We start from the raw sequence: 17,651 nt of genomic DNA on the forward strand, positions 1-17,651 counted from the left end.
CCCCCACCACCACCACAACCACACACACACACACACACACACACACACACACACACACACACACACACACACACACACACACACACACACACACACACACACACACACACACACACACACACACACACACACACACACACTGGAGATACAGCCAGTAAAGTCAAAGAGAGCTTGACCAACGAACCAATGTCGCCACCTACTGGGATAATTAATGCACCTCCCTTTACAGTGTTTTTCCTTTACCTTCCCAGTGATTCTTATTGCATTTATGCTTATAGACAGCTGTTAATTGATCAATGTTGATGAATAAAACAAACCAAATTATCAACCAACTTTCAAGGAAGCAGCAGACGACATAAAAGTATTTAAATTAATAAATTATTATATTAAAACATTCTGCAATCTAAATAAAAATGCTAAACAGTAGAACAAATCAACAAGTATAATTCTTTATTTTCCTCCTTTTAATGATTTTTTTCATATAGCTACAGTTTCCGTTTTTATTCATTAAAAATAAAAATAAAACAAAATAAACAAGCGCATGCCAGGGCCTGTATTTTGAAGATGGATAAAAGTTTTAACAGGAAGTTCCTTTATTGCCATCGAATTCAAAGTGTTTAAGCAATTTCGTAACTTTATATCATTTGTCGGTTAATAGCTATTTTAGAGCATATTTTTAAATGGACCTGCCCTGCCCAGAGTGGGTTCAGCATGTCGAGCAGAAATGGACGGAAATGAGATCTGAAGGAAATGAGCTCTTCTGCCTTCTGACAGATATAGATGTGATATTCAACCACGGGCTATCGTTAATAGGGTCAGTATAAAGACTATAGTCTGTATCTTTAGCTGTTTATAAATTCGCATGAATAATGCTGGATAATATGATTAATACTAATCTGCCTTTATTGATGAAGTACGTTAGCCTGCTTTTGCTGTGTCAAAAATTTACAAATATGTAAAAATAGGCTTTATATTTCTGTATACAAATAGTCTTCATATCTTATGTTATTTGTCCATTTTTCAGCCCAGAAGATCTCAACAATTTCTCCAGAATCTCTGAGAAGTATTCTGTGAAAAAGTCTCCTGAGAGGGCATCTGAGTTTAGACAGCAAGGTAACCTCAGCTTCAAAGTGAAGGATTACACATCCGCAGCACTCTATTACTCCAAGGTAAGGACAAGACCCGAACTAAATACATGCTTAGTATAATAACGCTATTATAGGGGAGAGCTTGACTTGTTTTCCCCCCCACATTAATTTCACACGTCTAGTACAATTATGTGCTTTTATTTATACAGCTAGTGTGCTTTTTTCTTGATTTACCCCAAAAGAATGTAAGTGAAATGTGATAACATGCCCCCACATATGGGCTAAATTGTAACATGACCAAATGACAGCAGTTACCTGATATGATTAAAAAAGTTTTTCAATAAAATACAATTATCTTTTTTTTTTTCAAATAAAATGTTTGGGGTTTTTTTATCATATCAAATTTTGAGTTACTTTTTTTAATTGCATGACAACAAACACATCGCTACATACAGCTATACAGCTTCGTTCAAAACATAATAATAATTTATCATTTCTGAACATTATTCACCTTTTTCTCATGTTTTCTCAAAATAATTAATAAAAGTATAGAGTATAATAGTGTAGTTCTAATAGGGCTCATTATAAGGCAGTGGTACAACACACCCCACCTGCGCGACTGGGTTTTAAACCCGGCTCTTGTCTTCTGCTGGTTAGATTAGCATTAAAGAACGATCTCAACTGTTAAATAATCGATATAAGATTAAAATAATATTAGATTTGTCTTATTTTAAATAAACAAAAAAAATTAACAGAGATGAATGATAAACTTTACTAAGAAATGACTTTGGCTGTGGATAAATAAATATTCAGTGATATTTTCTAAAGTCTAAGATATTTAAGATTTAAGAATTAAGATATCTTCTTAATTTTGGCGCAATTTCTCTTTTTTTTTTACATAATGTTGATAACAAGTAAAATCACTAAGTTTCGTCATTCTGGCATGTGTAGAAAGTTTTAAACCATGTGTGTTACAACTAACCCCATGTTAGGTTGTGCAGGCTCTCCCCTACCAACCCGAGCTGCTGAATCTTTAGCCTTTTTCAAGAAACAGATGAAGACTCATCTTTTTTTTCACAACACTTTGTTACTATTTTATATATTAGTTTTTCTCAATTGCTAAAACACTAAAACCCATTGGCTTAACAAAGTTCTCAGTTGCCTGAACTCGTTTAGCTAATTGTGCAGTCTGCTGTCAATACCTTAAACCATTTCAGATAGTAAAACACAATTTGCAGATCTCACTTAGACTTTTCAGCAAAATTCTTAACACATTCTCATTCTCAAGACACATTTCTGCATGTCATCCATACTGGTAAACTCAAGTGGCAACAGTCAAATACAAATAGAGAACAAATGTCACTGATCGAATACAACCACTTAGAATTGATTTAACCTGTTTCAAATTATGAGACACAACCAATATACAGTGCATTGTTGGCTGTACACTGTACAATGAACATTGTATTGCCCTGAAAATGTAGCTTTCCATATGTTAACAGTACTGACTACTCAATAGATTTGGACTGGTTGCAGGTTCATATCAGCAAAGAACAAGAATTACAGTATCACAGATACAAAGGACAATTTTGTGAGATGCAGTGTACAATACTGTAAAAATCAGCCCGATCTAATGGAAATGTAGCCTGGATGCCAGCGGAACCTAGCCCCGCCCACATGATTTTTAGGTCGGGCAGTTCGGTCTGGCATCGCTCCATAGAGGAGTAATTATTCTCCGGGGGAGAAATGGTGTTTAGGGGGGTAAAATGTGTGTTTTTTTGGCAAGATTGCCAGCTAAAATTCGCACTCATAGGTCTATATATCACATTATACTCGCTTCAACCCGTGGACATATAAAACAACCGCGGAAAAAAAAACAGGACTTGGCAACACAGTGCAGTTGAGCTCTGTCTGTTGACATTTGACATTGCGTCGCTTTGTTTCTCTGATTGGTTCTAGGTCTGTCCAGTTGAGGTCTTTCCTGGTTCGGTTGAAACACGCCTCATAATCACAGCCCAATGGAGCAGTATCAGATTCATATTCTGACTAGAATTGAGTATGACCACTTCAGGCTAATGGAAATGCATATCTATAGCACAAATTGTATTTATTGTGCGATTTATATGCCAAAATGAGTTCTTATGTGCATATATTTTGCAGTTTTGGCGTGCATATGATACTCACTTTAAAACGTGTTATGTGCACGCACTCCACACAGCTAATCCAAAGGGGTGACAATTCAAATCATATGCACATGGCTTATAAATCGCACAATAAATACAATTTGTGTAAGTTGTTTGCACATATCCACATTCCACACCACTAAATCTACCCAATGGGGTGACAATAAGAATCATGCACGTACAAACTAATTCTGCTGTATAAATCGCACCCTAAATACAATTCGTGTTACGCATTTCATGAGAACGAGTTGGTAAAAGTAAGGGTATAAGGAGGAAGAAAAACTAAATACTGCAAAGCAGAGTAGTAATATCTGGCCAATTTTGAGCTACTATGAAATTAGATAATTTCATTGAAAAACATGAAATTTGTTTTGAGATATAAAATGTATTTCTCCCTGAGAACTATGTTTTGAACAATGTGTTTTCTATTTGTTGGTGTATTGTTTACTGACTGCTTGATAGTGTATATCATTTTAAACACTTTGTTTTTTGATTTGAGAGCAGTGTTTGATTTTGGACACAGGTAAAACTGTTTTGAGGTGACAGTTTCATTTTGCGAGTCAGACGTTTTGTAAATAGTGCTTGAAGATGAGGTTTTGTGCTTAATTTTTTCAGAAAATGGAGCAAGGTTTCAGAAATAGTGTTTTAGCAATTGAGAAAAACTGTAAATATATAAATTCAAATAAAAAAAGCATACTATGTGTACTGACACTGTGATAGACTAACTTAGGGCATATATAGTGGTGCAGGTATGAGATCACTTTGTAGGCCAAAACTCGGAAGCAAGTCAGCATTTTAGCACTTCCGGTTCCTTCGTCCTAACGTCAATAGGTTTTTTGAATGTGGTTTTGGTTAAATGGCTGAAATAAGGTCTGTGGTGAACACAAGCTCAAGACACTTTCACGTTTTATTCAAAACATCAGTATGACCCCACACATTTTTTTAAGCTGTTATCTTGAAAAAGGCTGTTCCTAACAAGTAGCTAAATGGGACTACAGAGGCTGTCAGGGAGATCAAGCATTATCACACCCAAAAAGGTAAACTCAGTCATCTTTTACAGCCTAATTATGCTTATAATAGTGCTCTTATAAACAATTAACAAATAAATAATTTAACTCATGTAACTCACTAATGTTCTGGGAAAATCTTTTGAGATAAAAACGGAAAGAGTTGGCGGAAGCTTAGTGATGGTGAGGTTCAAATTTCAGGACCGTGGTGTAGTCCTTTTATAGCCTAACTTTAGCCTTTTACTTCTGGTGACAGCATTTAGGCTTCAAAATTCAACAAAGTTGTGTAAATTATCATGATGGACAAAATGTGTAAGTGTCATAAACTTTTGTTAATCGCAGAGCTTGTTTTTTGCAATAATTCAAAAGCCTATGGGAAAATCTTATAGAGGTTTTTTATCAAGGAAACCAGTGCGATGGTAACTGCCAGTTGGCCTGCAAAGTGACATCACACCTGCACTACTCTATTGTTGCTCTATTGTTGGTTTAATTGCTTCTATTGTTCTCTGCATTTGTAAGTCGCTTTGGATAAAAGTGACTGCTAAATAAATGATTAAATGTTGTGTGAAATATTACCAAATATAAGGCTGATAAATATTAGAACCTCCTTGTATTTAAAACATGGGGCAACACAATCTGGCAGTGAGCAATCCACTTTTAAGAAGATGAAGATGGAGGTCCTAGGACAAATTGTGAATAAAGTTAGTCACAGTGGTTTAGAAAACTGTTCACGATAGTTTGAGCTCAGTGTTGAAGTTACACTCAAATAGCAGGTTGTACTGTGATCATGATATATTCCCATTCTCTCTGATGTTTCAGGGTGTTTGCAATGCTGACAAGAATACAGAAGAGTTATCCTTATGCTATGCTAACCGTTCTGCAGCCCTCTTTTATCATGGCCTCTACAGAGTAAGAGTTGTGTCTTATGCTTTTTGAAACTTGATTGATTGATTGATTGATCGATCTATTTTTCTCAAATAAGAACATGCCACATTGTTGTGCAACACTGACATGAATGAGTTTAAGTAATTTATCTTTTTTTTTTTTCTTCTTCAGGAATGTCTTGAGGATATTCAACGTTCTTTGGAGGCCGGGTACCCAAGCCACCTGCAAGACAAACTGCGAACTAGACAGGCTGCATGCCTGAATCAACTTAGAAACCCTGAAAAATCCAATACGCCAACCACAAATCATCAAACACCACCATGCCAGAAAAGCAGAATTTCTACAACTTGTATTTCACATGGTGTGTCTGTTTATTTCAGTCCAGAGAAAGGTCGCCACATATTAGCCACAGAAAATAAATCAGCTGGTGATGTAGTGCTTGAGGATGAGGCTTTCTGTTACGTTCTCATACCAAGTAACAAACTCAATGCAGATACCAAAAATAAAGGAAATACTTTTAAAACTGAAGACCGACACTGTCACCACTGCCTGAGCCAATCATTGAGCTTTGTGCCTTGTCCAAACTGTAGTTACACTCGGTACTGCGGAGAGAGCTGCCGTAAAGATGCTTGGGAGCGCTGGCATCAATGGGAGTGCCCAATTGGAGCAGATCTGCTGGCCATTGGGGTTTTGGGACATCTTGCACTAAGAGTGGCCCTGAAAGCAGGACAAAATGAGGTCCAAAGTGTGAAGAAAAACTCTTCAGACTTGTCACATGAAGACTGTGAGACATACAGCGCTTATAAAAGTGATTTGCCAGTCCAGTTGAGTCTTGAAGGCCACTGTAGAGAAGGTTCAGATCATATAGACTGTTATCATGGCAACTCGTACATGGGCATCTACAGCCTTTTACCACATGTGGCAGAGCATTCACCCGGCTCACGCTTCTTACTGGCGATCACCATGGCAATGCTTTATAGGAGGCTGCAAGGTGGACCCCCACCAGACATGTGGGCATCTTGTGAGGATGAAGGATTTAGTGGAATTTGGCAGCCTAAGATGAGCTTGCTGGGAGCCACAGCTCTGAGACACATGATGCAGCTCATGTGTAATGCTCAAGCAGTCACTGCTGTTAGGGTGAAAGGTTTGACAGAATTCTCATGCTTAAACACAAACTGCCAATTAATACATTTGATTCTTGGATTTTAAAGATTGTTGATCCTTTTTCTTACAGAAGAGAGTGGCATGGCTGTTCAGTCCAGTAGTGAAATCCGAATTGCCACAGCAATTTTTCCTGTACTCAGCCTGCTTAACCACTCCTGCAGTCCAAACACAAGCATCTCCTTTACCGTAGGCTTTCAGACTGACCCGCTCAGTCAGTTTAGTTGTTCTGAAGGTCACATTGACCATCCCAGGAGCTCTCACTGTGGCGTGACGGTCACTGTACAGGCTTCAAAAGATCTTGCTGCAGGGCAAGAGATTCTGCACTGTTATGGTAAAACCTGTGTTTTAGTTTGGTTGGTTGGTTTGCTTATTTTTATTTTTATAAATACAATCATTTCTTCACAGGCCCACACTGTAGCAGAATGGAGGTGAAGGAGCGTCAGCGCCACTTACTGAAGCAGTATTTTTTCCATTGTAACTGTCAAGCCTGTCGGATAGACCTATTAGAAGAAAGCCAGAATGCAAAAGAAAATGCAGCACCAGGGCTGAAGTGCTTGAAATGTAACAAGCCTCTTCAGGTAAACATTTGCAGAGAAGTACAACTGATTTAGCCGGCTTATTGTGTGTATCTTATTGGCATATTGTGTAAAAGTTTTTGAAGTGGGAAAAGGTGCTGGTACTCTCTTGTGCGCATCTTGGCATATGCAAATCATGATCACATTTTATGTTTTTGAAAAAATGTATGAGATGTATGAGAAAAAACAACTTTGAGATATTGTTGGTATAACTTTGTTTGTGTGCTAGGGCTGTCAAAACTGCTCAAAAATGACGTTCGAATATTTCCTCAAAAACAAACACAAATATTCAAACTATTTGAACATCTGGGCATGCATTTTGTAAATGACGCGCATTACGTCAATAACAGGACAAATTATTACAAAGAGACATAACTACTTGTATAGTTTGTATAAGTTTATACATATTTGACAACATATTACTTACACAAAAACAAGTAGATTGTTATTATAAATACTATAATTACTATTATATATAATTATTATACATAAATTAACTAATGGCCAAGACCGCAGAGCGCAGACCTCTCTCTCGCCCTCACTGCGGATAGATTAGATTAGATTAGATTAGATCTTTATTGTCATTGTAAATGTTTATACAACGAAATTATGTTCGAAACAATCTAATTAGCAGCATAAAAACAATTAATACAAAAATATACATTCAGTCCATAATATAATAAATACATTATTATTTAAGTTATAGCACAAGATCATGTGTGTCCCAAGGCCATTAGCCAATTTTTTAAGACACATTTTTACCCACGGGGATCATTCATTAATGCACATGGTCCAATAATGTCCAATATAGTCCGTTATTGCACATAGCCCAGGTATGACAGCTTTATCTTCATATGTATGTATGTGAATGTTGTATGCATACATGCATATAAATATGTCTACACATGTTCTTTGGGTAACTGAATGTTAGTGTTTTCGGTGAAAGTTACTATGACTTCTGCAGCCTGTCCACAGCTCTTGGGAAGAAACTGTTCTGTAGCCTGTTGGCATGTGTTCGCGGAGTTCTTAATCTAACCTGAGGGGAGAGTAGTGAAAAAGTAGTTTCCAGGGTGTGAGGGGTCCTGCTGGATATTTGTAGCCCGTGTGAGAAGACGGTTTGAATGGATGTCAGTCAAATTTGAAATTGGAGAGCCGACAATCCTTTCGGCGGTCTTCACAACCCGCTTCAGGGCTTTTTTTTCCGTAACGGTGCAGCTGGAATACCACACAATACAGCAATAAGTTAGAACACTTTCTATCGTGCAGCGGTAGAAGCTGATCAGCAGCCTCTGGGGAAGCTTGTTGCGTCTCAGGGTCCTTAGAAAGAAAAGTCTTTGCTGGGCTCTCTTGACGATGCAGGTGGTGTTTAAAGTCCAGGTCAGGTCCTCAGTAATATGAAGTCCCAGAAACTTAAAACTTGAGACTCTCTCTACCTCCTCTCCATTAATACATAGACCACTGTGGGATGTTTTTTTGCTTCGCCTGAAATCTATTATATAGCGGTTTAAATGAACAAACTTTGAGTGCTGATCAAGAGTTTTGTGCAAGCAATTTAAGGTCGCGAGACTCGCGACTCTTGTCCCAAATATAGCAGGCTTCATTCAGTGATTTAAACAAATATTATTAATATTAATTGAAGTTTTACAGCATATTTGAGCGCTCCGAGCGAGCTGTGCTGTGCTAAACATGGAGCTTTTTTCTTGACATGGTAAATAATCACACCAGTGCAAGCAGTGCATTTATCCTTTATTCATGCAATATCTCTTCAGTCAGTACAGTAATGTAACTTCCAGCAGTGACAGACAGTGCGACTCCTGTCCTGTGACCTGTCCCTGAACCCCCATGCGCGCACTCACTACCGCGGCGGGGGATTTTTATTTTATTTTTATTTTTTATTCGAATATAAATTTTCACCTTCGAAATTCGTTTTTTTAAAACTATTCGAATATATATTCTAATTTAGAATATTCATTGACAGCCCTAGTGTGTGTGTGCTTGTCTGTCACCCAGACACTGAAGCTTTGACTTTAAATGCATATGCTGCTGTACATTTCAGTCCCATATGGATAGGTACATGTGCTCTATGCCATCCTGTGGTCATGAGATCACTAGTGCCGATGTGCAGAACAGACTTCAAGGTTTACGGTGTCTTTTGGATGAAGCCGTGCATATCATGGAGAGAAACAGATTAGGTACTACCTAATTATGAATCACAAACTGTTTTGTATAGTATTACATATCCATAAATATTCATAATATGTATCATGCCTTGCAGACAAAGCTCTACAGATCCTAAAATCAGCTTCTTCTCAGGCAAACAGCATCTTAACAGAGACTCACCCTCTCCAAGGAGAGCTAGCAGATGCGACAGCTCGTGCGTACGCCACCACAGGTGAGAACAACTGCCTGATATATCACATGCTCCTAACACAGAAAAAAAAAATGCTAAATTTGTACCTTTAGGCCGGGATACAACAATAAGATGGTAAGCTATGTAAATACTGTATAGCAGTTCTACATTGCCTTTTGACAAATTAATTAAGTAACATCTAAATTCATACTAGTGAAGACTGTAGTATGATTTTATGTTTATTTTACTGACAGGTGAATGGAGTCTGGCTGCATCCCATCTAAAGCGCAGCATTGTTGCTGTTCAGGCCCAATTCGGAGAGGACAGCATTGAGCTGGGACGACAACTCTTTAAATTAGCACAGCTACATTTTAACGCGTACGAGCTCAACTTGTGAAACTCTATTCGAAGAGAATTCTTATACTTTTTTATGATCTGAACAGTTCGCAATGTTCATGAACAGTTCTTCTCCACTTTCTTTTGACAGGAGAGACTGTGATGCGGCTCTCTCTGTGTTCCCCAGGGCCAGTAAGCTCCTATCTATCCACTGTGGCCCTCATTGTGAAGAACTACAGGAACTGCATGAAATGGAACACTGTCTACAAGGACTGCTGAGAAATAATGACTAAAACCGAATGGTATTTGAAATAACATCTAATGCTTTTGAAGTGTATTTTTTCCCCCGCAGTAGTATTAAAAGTCATTAATTAAAGGGTTAGTTCACCAAAAATGAAATTTATGTCATTATTGACTAGGGATGAAACGATTACCGGTTTCACAATAAACCACGGTAAACATGTACTGACGGTAAGTAATATAGTTTAAAATGTAATTATCATTAAAACTGTCAGTGATTATCACGATTTTGAAAAAGTCGCGGTAAATCCTATCCAGTCTGGTGCAGGTGCATGCAGCACGTGACGCAACAATTTTTTTCTGAATGAGAAGAAATGATAGAAAGGCAGCGACAGAACGGGAGATTTTCCAGCCTTCTAAAATCTGAGGTGTGTGGCCATATTTTGGCTTTTACAAAAGTCCTGAGGGAAAATTATTCGAAGATGCTCTGGTCACCCTGTCGGCAGCAGAACATGCCAGAAGAAAGTCGCTGTAATAGGGGAAACACTTCAAATCTGTGAAGATTTGCGAACGCAAGGCAAGTGGACTTTGACCTCAATTCCAAACCTACATCTGGGAAATAATAACGTGAAGCTTGAGCCAAAGATGAACGAACACGTTCAGACACGACTACGGTGACATTTAAGGAATAATAATCAGGGCTTGAAATGAACACCCGCCATTTGTTCTGTGTATTTCGGCTGTTGCGTCGTGTAACTACTCACACTGTTGCTAGTAACCTAATTATTATGGGCTTCTCAAAAGCCATCTGTTATAATCGCGTTGCGCATTATAACCTATCACACGTGTTTCTTTTGAGTTTATGAATGCAATGTCTAATAATCAGATGTGTTCAGATAAACCAGAGTTTTGTTCAGAACGCGCTTTCACTCACTGACACCTGCACTCAAAGCAGAAATTAACGTCCGATGTACGCAAGAGATTCATTCAGCATACGGTTGAATGTTTTTGTTCTAGCCTATTTCAGCAGCGAAAATAGTTTAAAACAAACACTGCAGAACCATAGCGCATCTGATATGACTGGCATAAAGTTGGCTTGACATTCGAGATTCGCAAATTTAGGGACCGTCTCTAAAGTTACATACAACATTAATATTAGAGATTATATTGTGAGAGATTATATAATATTAGAGATTATATTTAAGCCAAATTATTATTTATGCATTATGTGGTGCTATTGACGACAGCCAATATAAGGAAGGAATTGATTTATGATTCATATTGATTCATGATTCGGATCGCGTGTCAAACTGCTGATATCACGTGACATTGGCGATCCGAATCATGAATCAATATGCTAATTCATGACTGTTCAAATCTTTATTTAAAGATTGAAAACAAAACCGGGAGAGAAGACAATGCTGAATAAAGTCGTGGTTTTTGTTATTTTTGTACAAAAATGTATTTCCGATGCTTCAAGCAACTCTAACCAAAAGATGTCAAATATGGACTACCTTGATGATGTTTTTATTACCTTTTTGGACATAGAAAGTATAGTGTGCAGTTGAACTAACCCTTTAAGTAGCTTTTATAAATGTGCCTTAGAACTAAATAATGGGTGTGCATCTTGAGACAAAACAAGGACACTGCCATATCAGTCTAAGTTGCTTTAAGTTAAAACAACATAAACATGCATTTTAGTCTGGGTCAAGGCTTATATGTAATTATAATATTAATTTGAATTATGGTGTTGGGCCCATTAAAAACGTTACCAGGGCAAGTAGAAATCTGTCTGCTGTCCTTAATCTGACATGATTTAAGACTGTCATTAATCCCTTGCCTTTGATATGAGCAAAAGTAATAATAGTTTGCAAACATCACCTTTTAGGCATGATTTCAGTAACTTTCATACCTCTAGATGGCGGTCTTTAATAACAGTGTGGAAATACAACCATGCGTATGAGACATGGCACAGCTCTGTGTGTCAATACTCAGTTAATTAAACCTAATGCAGCCCTTTTAGGTTATGGTTGTACTCCATATTCCAGTTTAGCATGATCGTTTGCATTATAAAAGGCTTCTTGTAATTCATATTTTACCCTTGCATCATGGTATCCCTCCAGAAACACCAAACAGAAAAAGTAGATTCCTGTGCTCTTGCATATTTAATTCTCTTCAGTATAAAAAAAAATTGCAGTGCAGGAGAACCTCTTAAAACATTTAGTTTATCATATTGCTCTCGGGTCAATAGAGTGGGATCCCTTTACATGTGTTATAAGAAATGTATCACCTAATATGAAGCGGGCGGATGTATATTTAAGAACAATGGTTGTAAATGAGATATTAGGCAAAAGTCTTCGCCCACCTGCTCATCTCAGTGTGTCAGTTCAATAATCCAGTAAAGGCCATTGACATTAATTGTTGCTAATGGGCTCTCACACAACTAGGGTGTAACCCATGGGATGATCTCTGTATTAAATGTATTAATCCTTCTTCTCTATATTTCTCCATCAAAACAACTGGTAAAGGAGAATCAAAGCAAGTAGATTTAGCACTTCCATTACCACCACGTGTGAGTTTTTTGGAAATGCTGTTTAGAAACGTGATATTCCAGTGGTTGGTTTGAGCCTCTGGTCAAGGTCCTTGCGTCGGTAAATCTGTTTAACAGTCAAGGGATAATGTGATTATATATCTCAGGAGAGCAGGAACTATGTGTGTGTGACCTCATGTTGACATTCAGGGCCATTCAGACCCACAGCAGGCAGATAATCAGCATGGCTAGATATGTGACCTCCATGTAAGAAATAACTTTTTATGCATTAAGGCATGTTCATGATATTTTTATAGGATGGGATTAACATTCAACACCTTGGGAGATTAATCATAAACTTCAAGGGCTTATCTGAAGTAGCTTATCAATACGGCAAATAAGAATGAAATACTTTACAGCAGTACATAGTCACACACACACACACACACACACACACACACACACACACACACACACACACACACACACACACACACACACACACACACACACACACATATGTATGTGCTAAAAAATGTGCTAAAAAAATAAGGACACTGCACATCCATTTGTGCTGTAACAAGGTGGTTTCAGCACAGTTTCAAGAGCCCGGAGGTGATACCAGGAGATAGAACGTTACACTAGCAGAGCTGGACAGGGACATAGAAGGGCAAAAGCCCAACAACAGGACCGATATCTGCTCCTTTGTGCAAGGAGGGACACTGCCAGAGCCCTACAAAATTACCTCCAGCAGGCAACTGATGTGCATGTTTCTGACTAATCTGTCAGAAACAGACTTCATGAGGTTGGCATAAAAGCCTGACGTCCTCTAGCGGGACCTGTGCTCACAGCTTACCACCGTGTAGCTCGATTGGCATTTGCCAGAGAAGACCAGGTTTGGCAAGTTTGTCATTGGTGCCCCATTCTCTTAATGGATGAGAGCAGGTTCACACTGAGCATGTGACAGACGTGAGAGAGCCTGGAGATGCCGTGGGGAATGTTATGCTGCATGCAAGGTCATCCAGCATGACCTTTTGGGGATGGGGGTTGGTCAGTAATGGTCTAGGGAGGAATATCCTTGGAGGGTCGCACAGACCTCCACGTGCAAGCCAATGGTCCCCTTTACTGCTGTTAGGTACCAGTACTTCTGACTTGCATTATAAGTTGCTGTGATGAACTACATGCAAGTTGGATCAGCCTGTAAGAATTTTTGGTATGATTCTGAATCCAGTCATTAGTGTGTTGGTGATTTTGTCATTTAATTTTGTCCTTAAATTATAGAATACATATACATAAAGATTTTTAATTTGAATCTTTCATTCATTGAGATCGAATGTGTGATTTAAGATTACGTTTTTTGAGCAGTGCATTATAATACATAATGTTTATGAGTACATGGCGTATTACACTTTTTCTGGATTGTAATGAAGCAGGGAGCTGAAGAGATGGCAGGCAGATGTGAGGAGAACTGCAGGGGGCTTTATTGAATTGAATATACAAACAAACGAAAAGCAATAATAATGGAACACAGAGAACAAGGAACTCAGACACCATCTACAGCAAACACCATCAAAGTAACGAGAAATGGCTATATGTGACTCAAAATCTGCTAAGGGGTTATTAAATGTAACAAATCATGTAAAAATGTATTATCTTTTATTGGAAAATTAAACAACATTTTATCAAACTGATAGTTGTCTTAATCTTTTAAATGACAGAATATAATATTCAAACAACTTTTTATAAAAATCAGTCAACAATCAACAGTTATTCTATTGCCAAATGCCAATGAAAAAAGATCAGTTAAGAATAGAAAATAACTGAAAATTATAAAATCAGGAATGGTCATCATAATGCGTAGTTTGTGCATTAAAAATGTCAGTCAAAACCAAGATGTGTTGAACGATGTTCACTAACCTGCTGAAGTTTTTCAAATCGTCAATGCAGTAGCACGGGAAGCGGGGTGCTGCGGGGGCTGCAACCCCCCACGTTATTGCATCGGCCCCCTGGTGGAGGGGCTGTGGACTAAAATTATATTGTATTTAAAACATGAAACGAAATAAATTAAAATAGACTGACATAACATACTGTGTTTGATATGGGATTAAAATAATGGGCAGTGGATAAGATATAAACTAATGATTAATTATTTTAATAATTCCTCAGGAAGTGCTTTTGTCACCGTCATGTCACCTCGCTCACTCTCGTTTGGTCATGGCTTGCAATACGCAGCAGAAACGCATTTTTTAACTTTTTTGAGTAATGTTACTACTAACACGGCTAAGAAAAGTAAAATTGGGAAATCTTCTCAAATAAACTATGTAAACAACAACGACGCTGACCTTGACACCGACATAAACTCTGTTCAGACATCCGCAAGGTTTGTGAGCTGGACGTTAACATGTAGCCTACTCTCACCAGTCTGCTGAGGTCGGGACACATTATTTTACAAACGTGATTATGAATCATTATTTCTCCAAATATGCTCACATGATGGACTAGGAGCCCTGGCTGATGCTGGATATTGTATGTAGCCTATGAACACAAATAAAAAGAATGCTTTATGAGTGATGATTAACGTGTGTCTGTGTATGATTCATGGGCGTCGAAACCATTGTGTGTCCTGAGGACAAGACCCACCCACTTTTTAAGACCAATGATATTGGACCCACTCACTTTTATCGTCACTAATTCAACACATGTCTGTTTACCTACCCCTAACTGAGAAAAACGTATTAGGTGTTTGACTCTTTTTTTTTTTTCTTCACTTTTCTAATATTTTCTCCATTTTTATTGAAACTAAATAACTTTCCGATCTGATACGTGATGTGAAAAGGGGGTAGAGCGAGTTTGGCAAAAGGGGAATTCGAATATCTTATCGATTTGCGTCAACTTGATGTCATGAGTCTCTAACCCCTACTCTATAGTCAGGGCAAATAACTCAGTGATTTCCGTAATTTTGTCTGGCGCAATCAATTGTTTAGTAAACTGCGGTATATTTGTATCAGTGGCGGCTACTGGTCTGTCAGAGAGGGGAAGCTCATTTTCGGCCTACATCATACAATTGTCTATTTATTTAAAAGTAAATTCTGCCCTACGTTCCTTTTCAAGAAAAGGGTCTTTTCAAGTGACTTGACCAGTGTCCTCTCAATGGCCAGCAGAGCTAGGCTGCTTAAACGGCCTTGGCCCGTTGTGTTTCGGGTGTAGGACTTGAGTCGCTTTAAACAAGAGAAGCTCCTTTCTACACCTGCAGATGTAGCTCCAATTGTTGCCACTAATGAGTACAGTTTGTAAAGCTGAGACATTGCATTGTCCAACTCCATGTCTTTAAGGAACACCAAGTAATCCCACAGCTTTCCCCTGTTACCGTGCAAGTCCTGATCTGAATGAATGAATGAATGAATGAAGGAAGGAAGGAAGGAAGGAAGGAAGGAAGGAAGGAAGGAAGGAAGGAAGGAAGGAAGGAAGGAAGGAAGGAAGGAAGGAAGGAAGGAAGCAAGGAAGGAAGGAAGGAAGGAAGGAAGGAAAAATATTAAACTCTGTAAAACTGAAACAAGGAATGTGGTGTATAATTGTGTAAAATATATGATAAAAATCAAGCAATTTCGCCAAGCAAATATCAAAGAAATAGGTTGCAGCAGTTTTTATTTTGACTGAACTTGAGAAATCCCCGATGGGACTGAGCGCGAATAGCTTCAGTGATTCCTTATAGTACAGAATCTCTGTCAGTCAAAAAAAGATGGAGTCTTTCGACAGACCCTCCAATCATCACACAGAAGCTCGGAGTCCGGGCCAGCCCACTCCCCATTAACCCCTAGAGATGCTGAGCGTCTTTGGGCGGGACATAATCACAGCGTTTATCCAATGACCATCTAGTTCCGAAGCGCTGAAAAAAAAATGTTCAAAGCAGCCCCATTGAAGTCAATGGACGCTGAGCTTCAATAGGGAACTGTGATGCTGCGGGAATGTATGAGAAGGAAATCGAGTCAGCCGACCTGATATGTAACTGATTTTGAACAAACCCGTCTTTGAGATGAACGTTTTCTAACGCATTTTTAGTCAATAACATGTTAATACAATAGTACATATTTGACCATTAATTTTGTGACATTATAAGGGAAGCCGAGCTTCCCTTGCAGTCTTAAAGAAACCGCCACTGATTTGTATCTAACGTTACTCCAGCAAAAACAAATTCTAAGACCACCCACAGTTTTCCTTCCGACACCCATGGTATGATTAAGTTTTAACAAGTAATTAATTTTAAACAACAATATTCTGGGGCGGTGGTTCCGTCTGTGCTCTTTGACGGTAAAGGGTTGTTCTACTACAACACCTGTCTGGTCGCCACCGACAACATAATGACGTCACACATTTTCCGACCCAACTTTCAGCCCCCCGAGAATAAATGTCAATGTCCATACTGATTTCACCCTGTGCTGCTACAAGATACACCCATCGTGCAGCTCTTCTATCAGTCGACCACAGAGAGATTCGACAATTCTGATTTGAATGTGTAAATCCTTAGTCGGGGACACCCCTAAATAATAATAATAATATTTAAACCCATACAGATACTGTTGAAAAAATGCTTTAATTAGGGGTTTTGTTTTTAAATGGTTTTAATTGTTATTAGAAATGGCAATGGAACCAGTTACAAAATGTATAGTGAGGATAAAAGCAAATCAAAACACATATTATCTGCATTTACATTTGTCATACAAACAATACATTTTCATAATTGATATTAGATCAATAATAGATATTTTTTACCAAAACAACTTAAACAGAACAACCTCAAAATAAGATGAATTTATTAAAGGATTACCTATATTGCTTTAACAATATGAAAATACATTTTTATCTATGAGAACATACTATATTTTGTTCAATAAAGACACTTTCTTTTTAATCTACACTAATTTCTTTAGTCTGGCAAAAAGAAATGAATTCATGTTTTATATAATTGTCCGGACCTCGGCCAGTGAGGAAGGTTTATTTACTGGACCCCAAGCAATTTTAGTTGAAGACCCCTGTTGTAAGTACTCAACTGAACAAAATATATAACACTGGCCTAGTGGTTTTTGGATATTTTACTGCAAAAATACTACATAGTGCACCTTTAATCGCTCAAAACTCTTACTATTGGTTAGCGGTTAAACGGTCAATATGAGCATCCCTAATAAGGAGAAGTGGATGATCTTGTGTTGTAAATCCAGCAGGCTCCATCAGTGTTGTAGCAAACATATAAAGGCGGCTCAGACACCCACAGCCCGATCAACTAACACAACCATTT

General features: G+C 38.1%; 1 protein-coding gene across 1 annotated transcript; it reads left to right on the top strand.

The window, feature by feature from the left end:
* Positions 1–587: 587 nt before the first annotated feature.
* smyd4 (SET and MYND domain containing 4) lies at positions 588–12,830 on the top strand. The gene is made up of 10 exons (XM_067433347.1): positions 588–814; positions 1,025–1,169; positions 5,098–5,187; positions 5,335–6,307; positions 6,398–6,658; positions 6,733–6,905; positions 8,959–9,094; positions 9,178–9,294; positions 9,507–9,630; positions 9,740–12,830. The coding sequence occupies exons 1-10, from the start codon at positions 681–683 to the stop codon at positions 9,879–9,881; spliced, it is 2,295 nt and encodes a 764-aa protein (XP_067289448.1). The 5' UTR covers positions 588–680; the 3' UTR covers positions 9,882–12,830.
* Positions 12,831–17,651: the final 4,821 nt, after the last annotated feature.

This window comes from Pseudorasbora parva, chromosome 23 (assembly GCF_024679245.1).
Source record: "Pseudorasbora parva isolate DD20220531a chromosome 23, ASM2467924v1, whole genome shotgun sequence".
In the NCBI taxonomy this organism is placed as follows: Eukaryota; Metazoa; Chordata; class Actinopteri; order Cypriniformes; family Gobionidae; genus Pseudorasbora; species Pseudorasbora parva.

Bases quoted from the DNA above. Each gene is read 5' to 3' on its own strand.
- smyd4 (XM_067433347.1), top strand. From the start codon at position 681: ATGGACCTGCCCTGCCCAGAGTGGGTTCAGCATGTCGAGCAGAAATGG. The intron at 6,308-6,397 runs GTTTGACAGAAT...TTTTTCTTACAG, and splicing joins CACTGCTGTTAGGGTGAAAG to AAGAGAGTGGCATGGCTGTT. The intron at 9,295-9,506 runs GTGAGAACAACT...TTTTACTGACAG, and splicing joins TCGTGCGTACGCCACCACAG to GTGAATGGAGTCTGGCTGCA.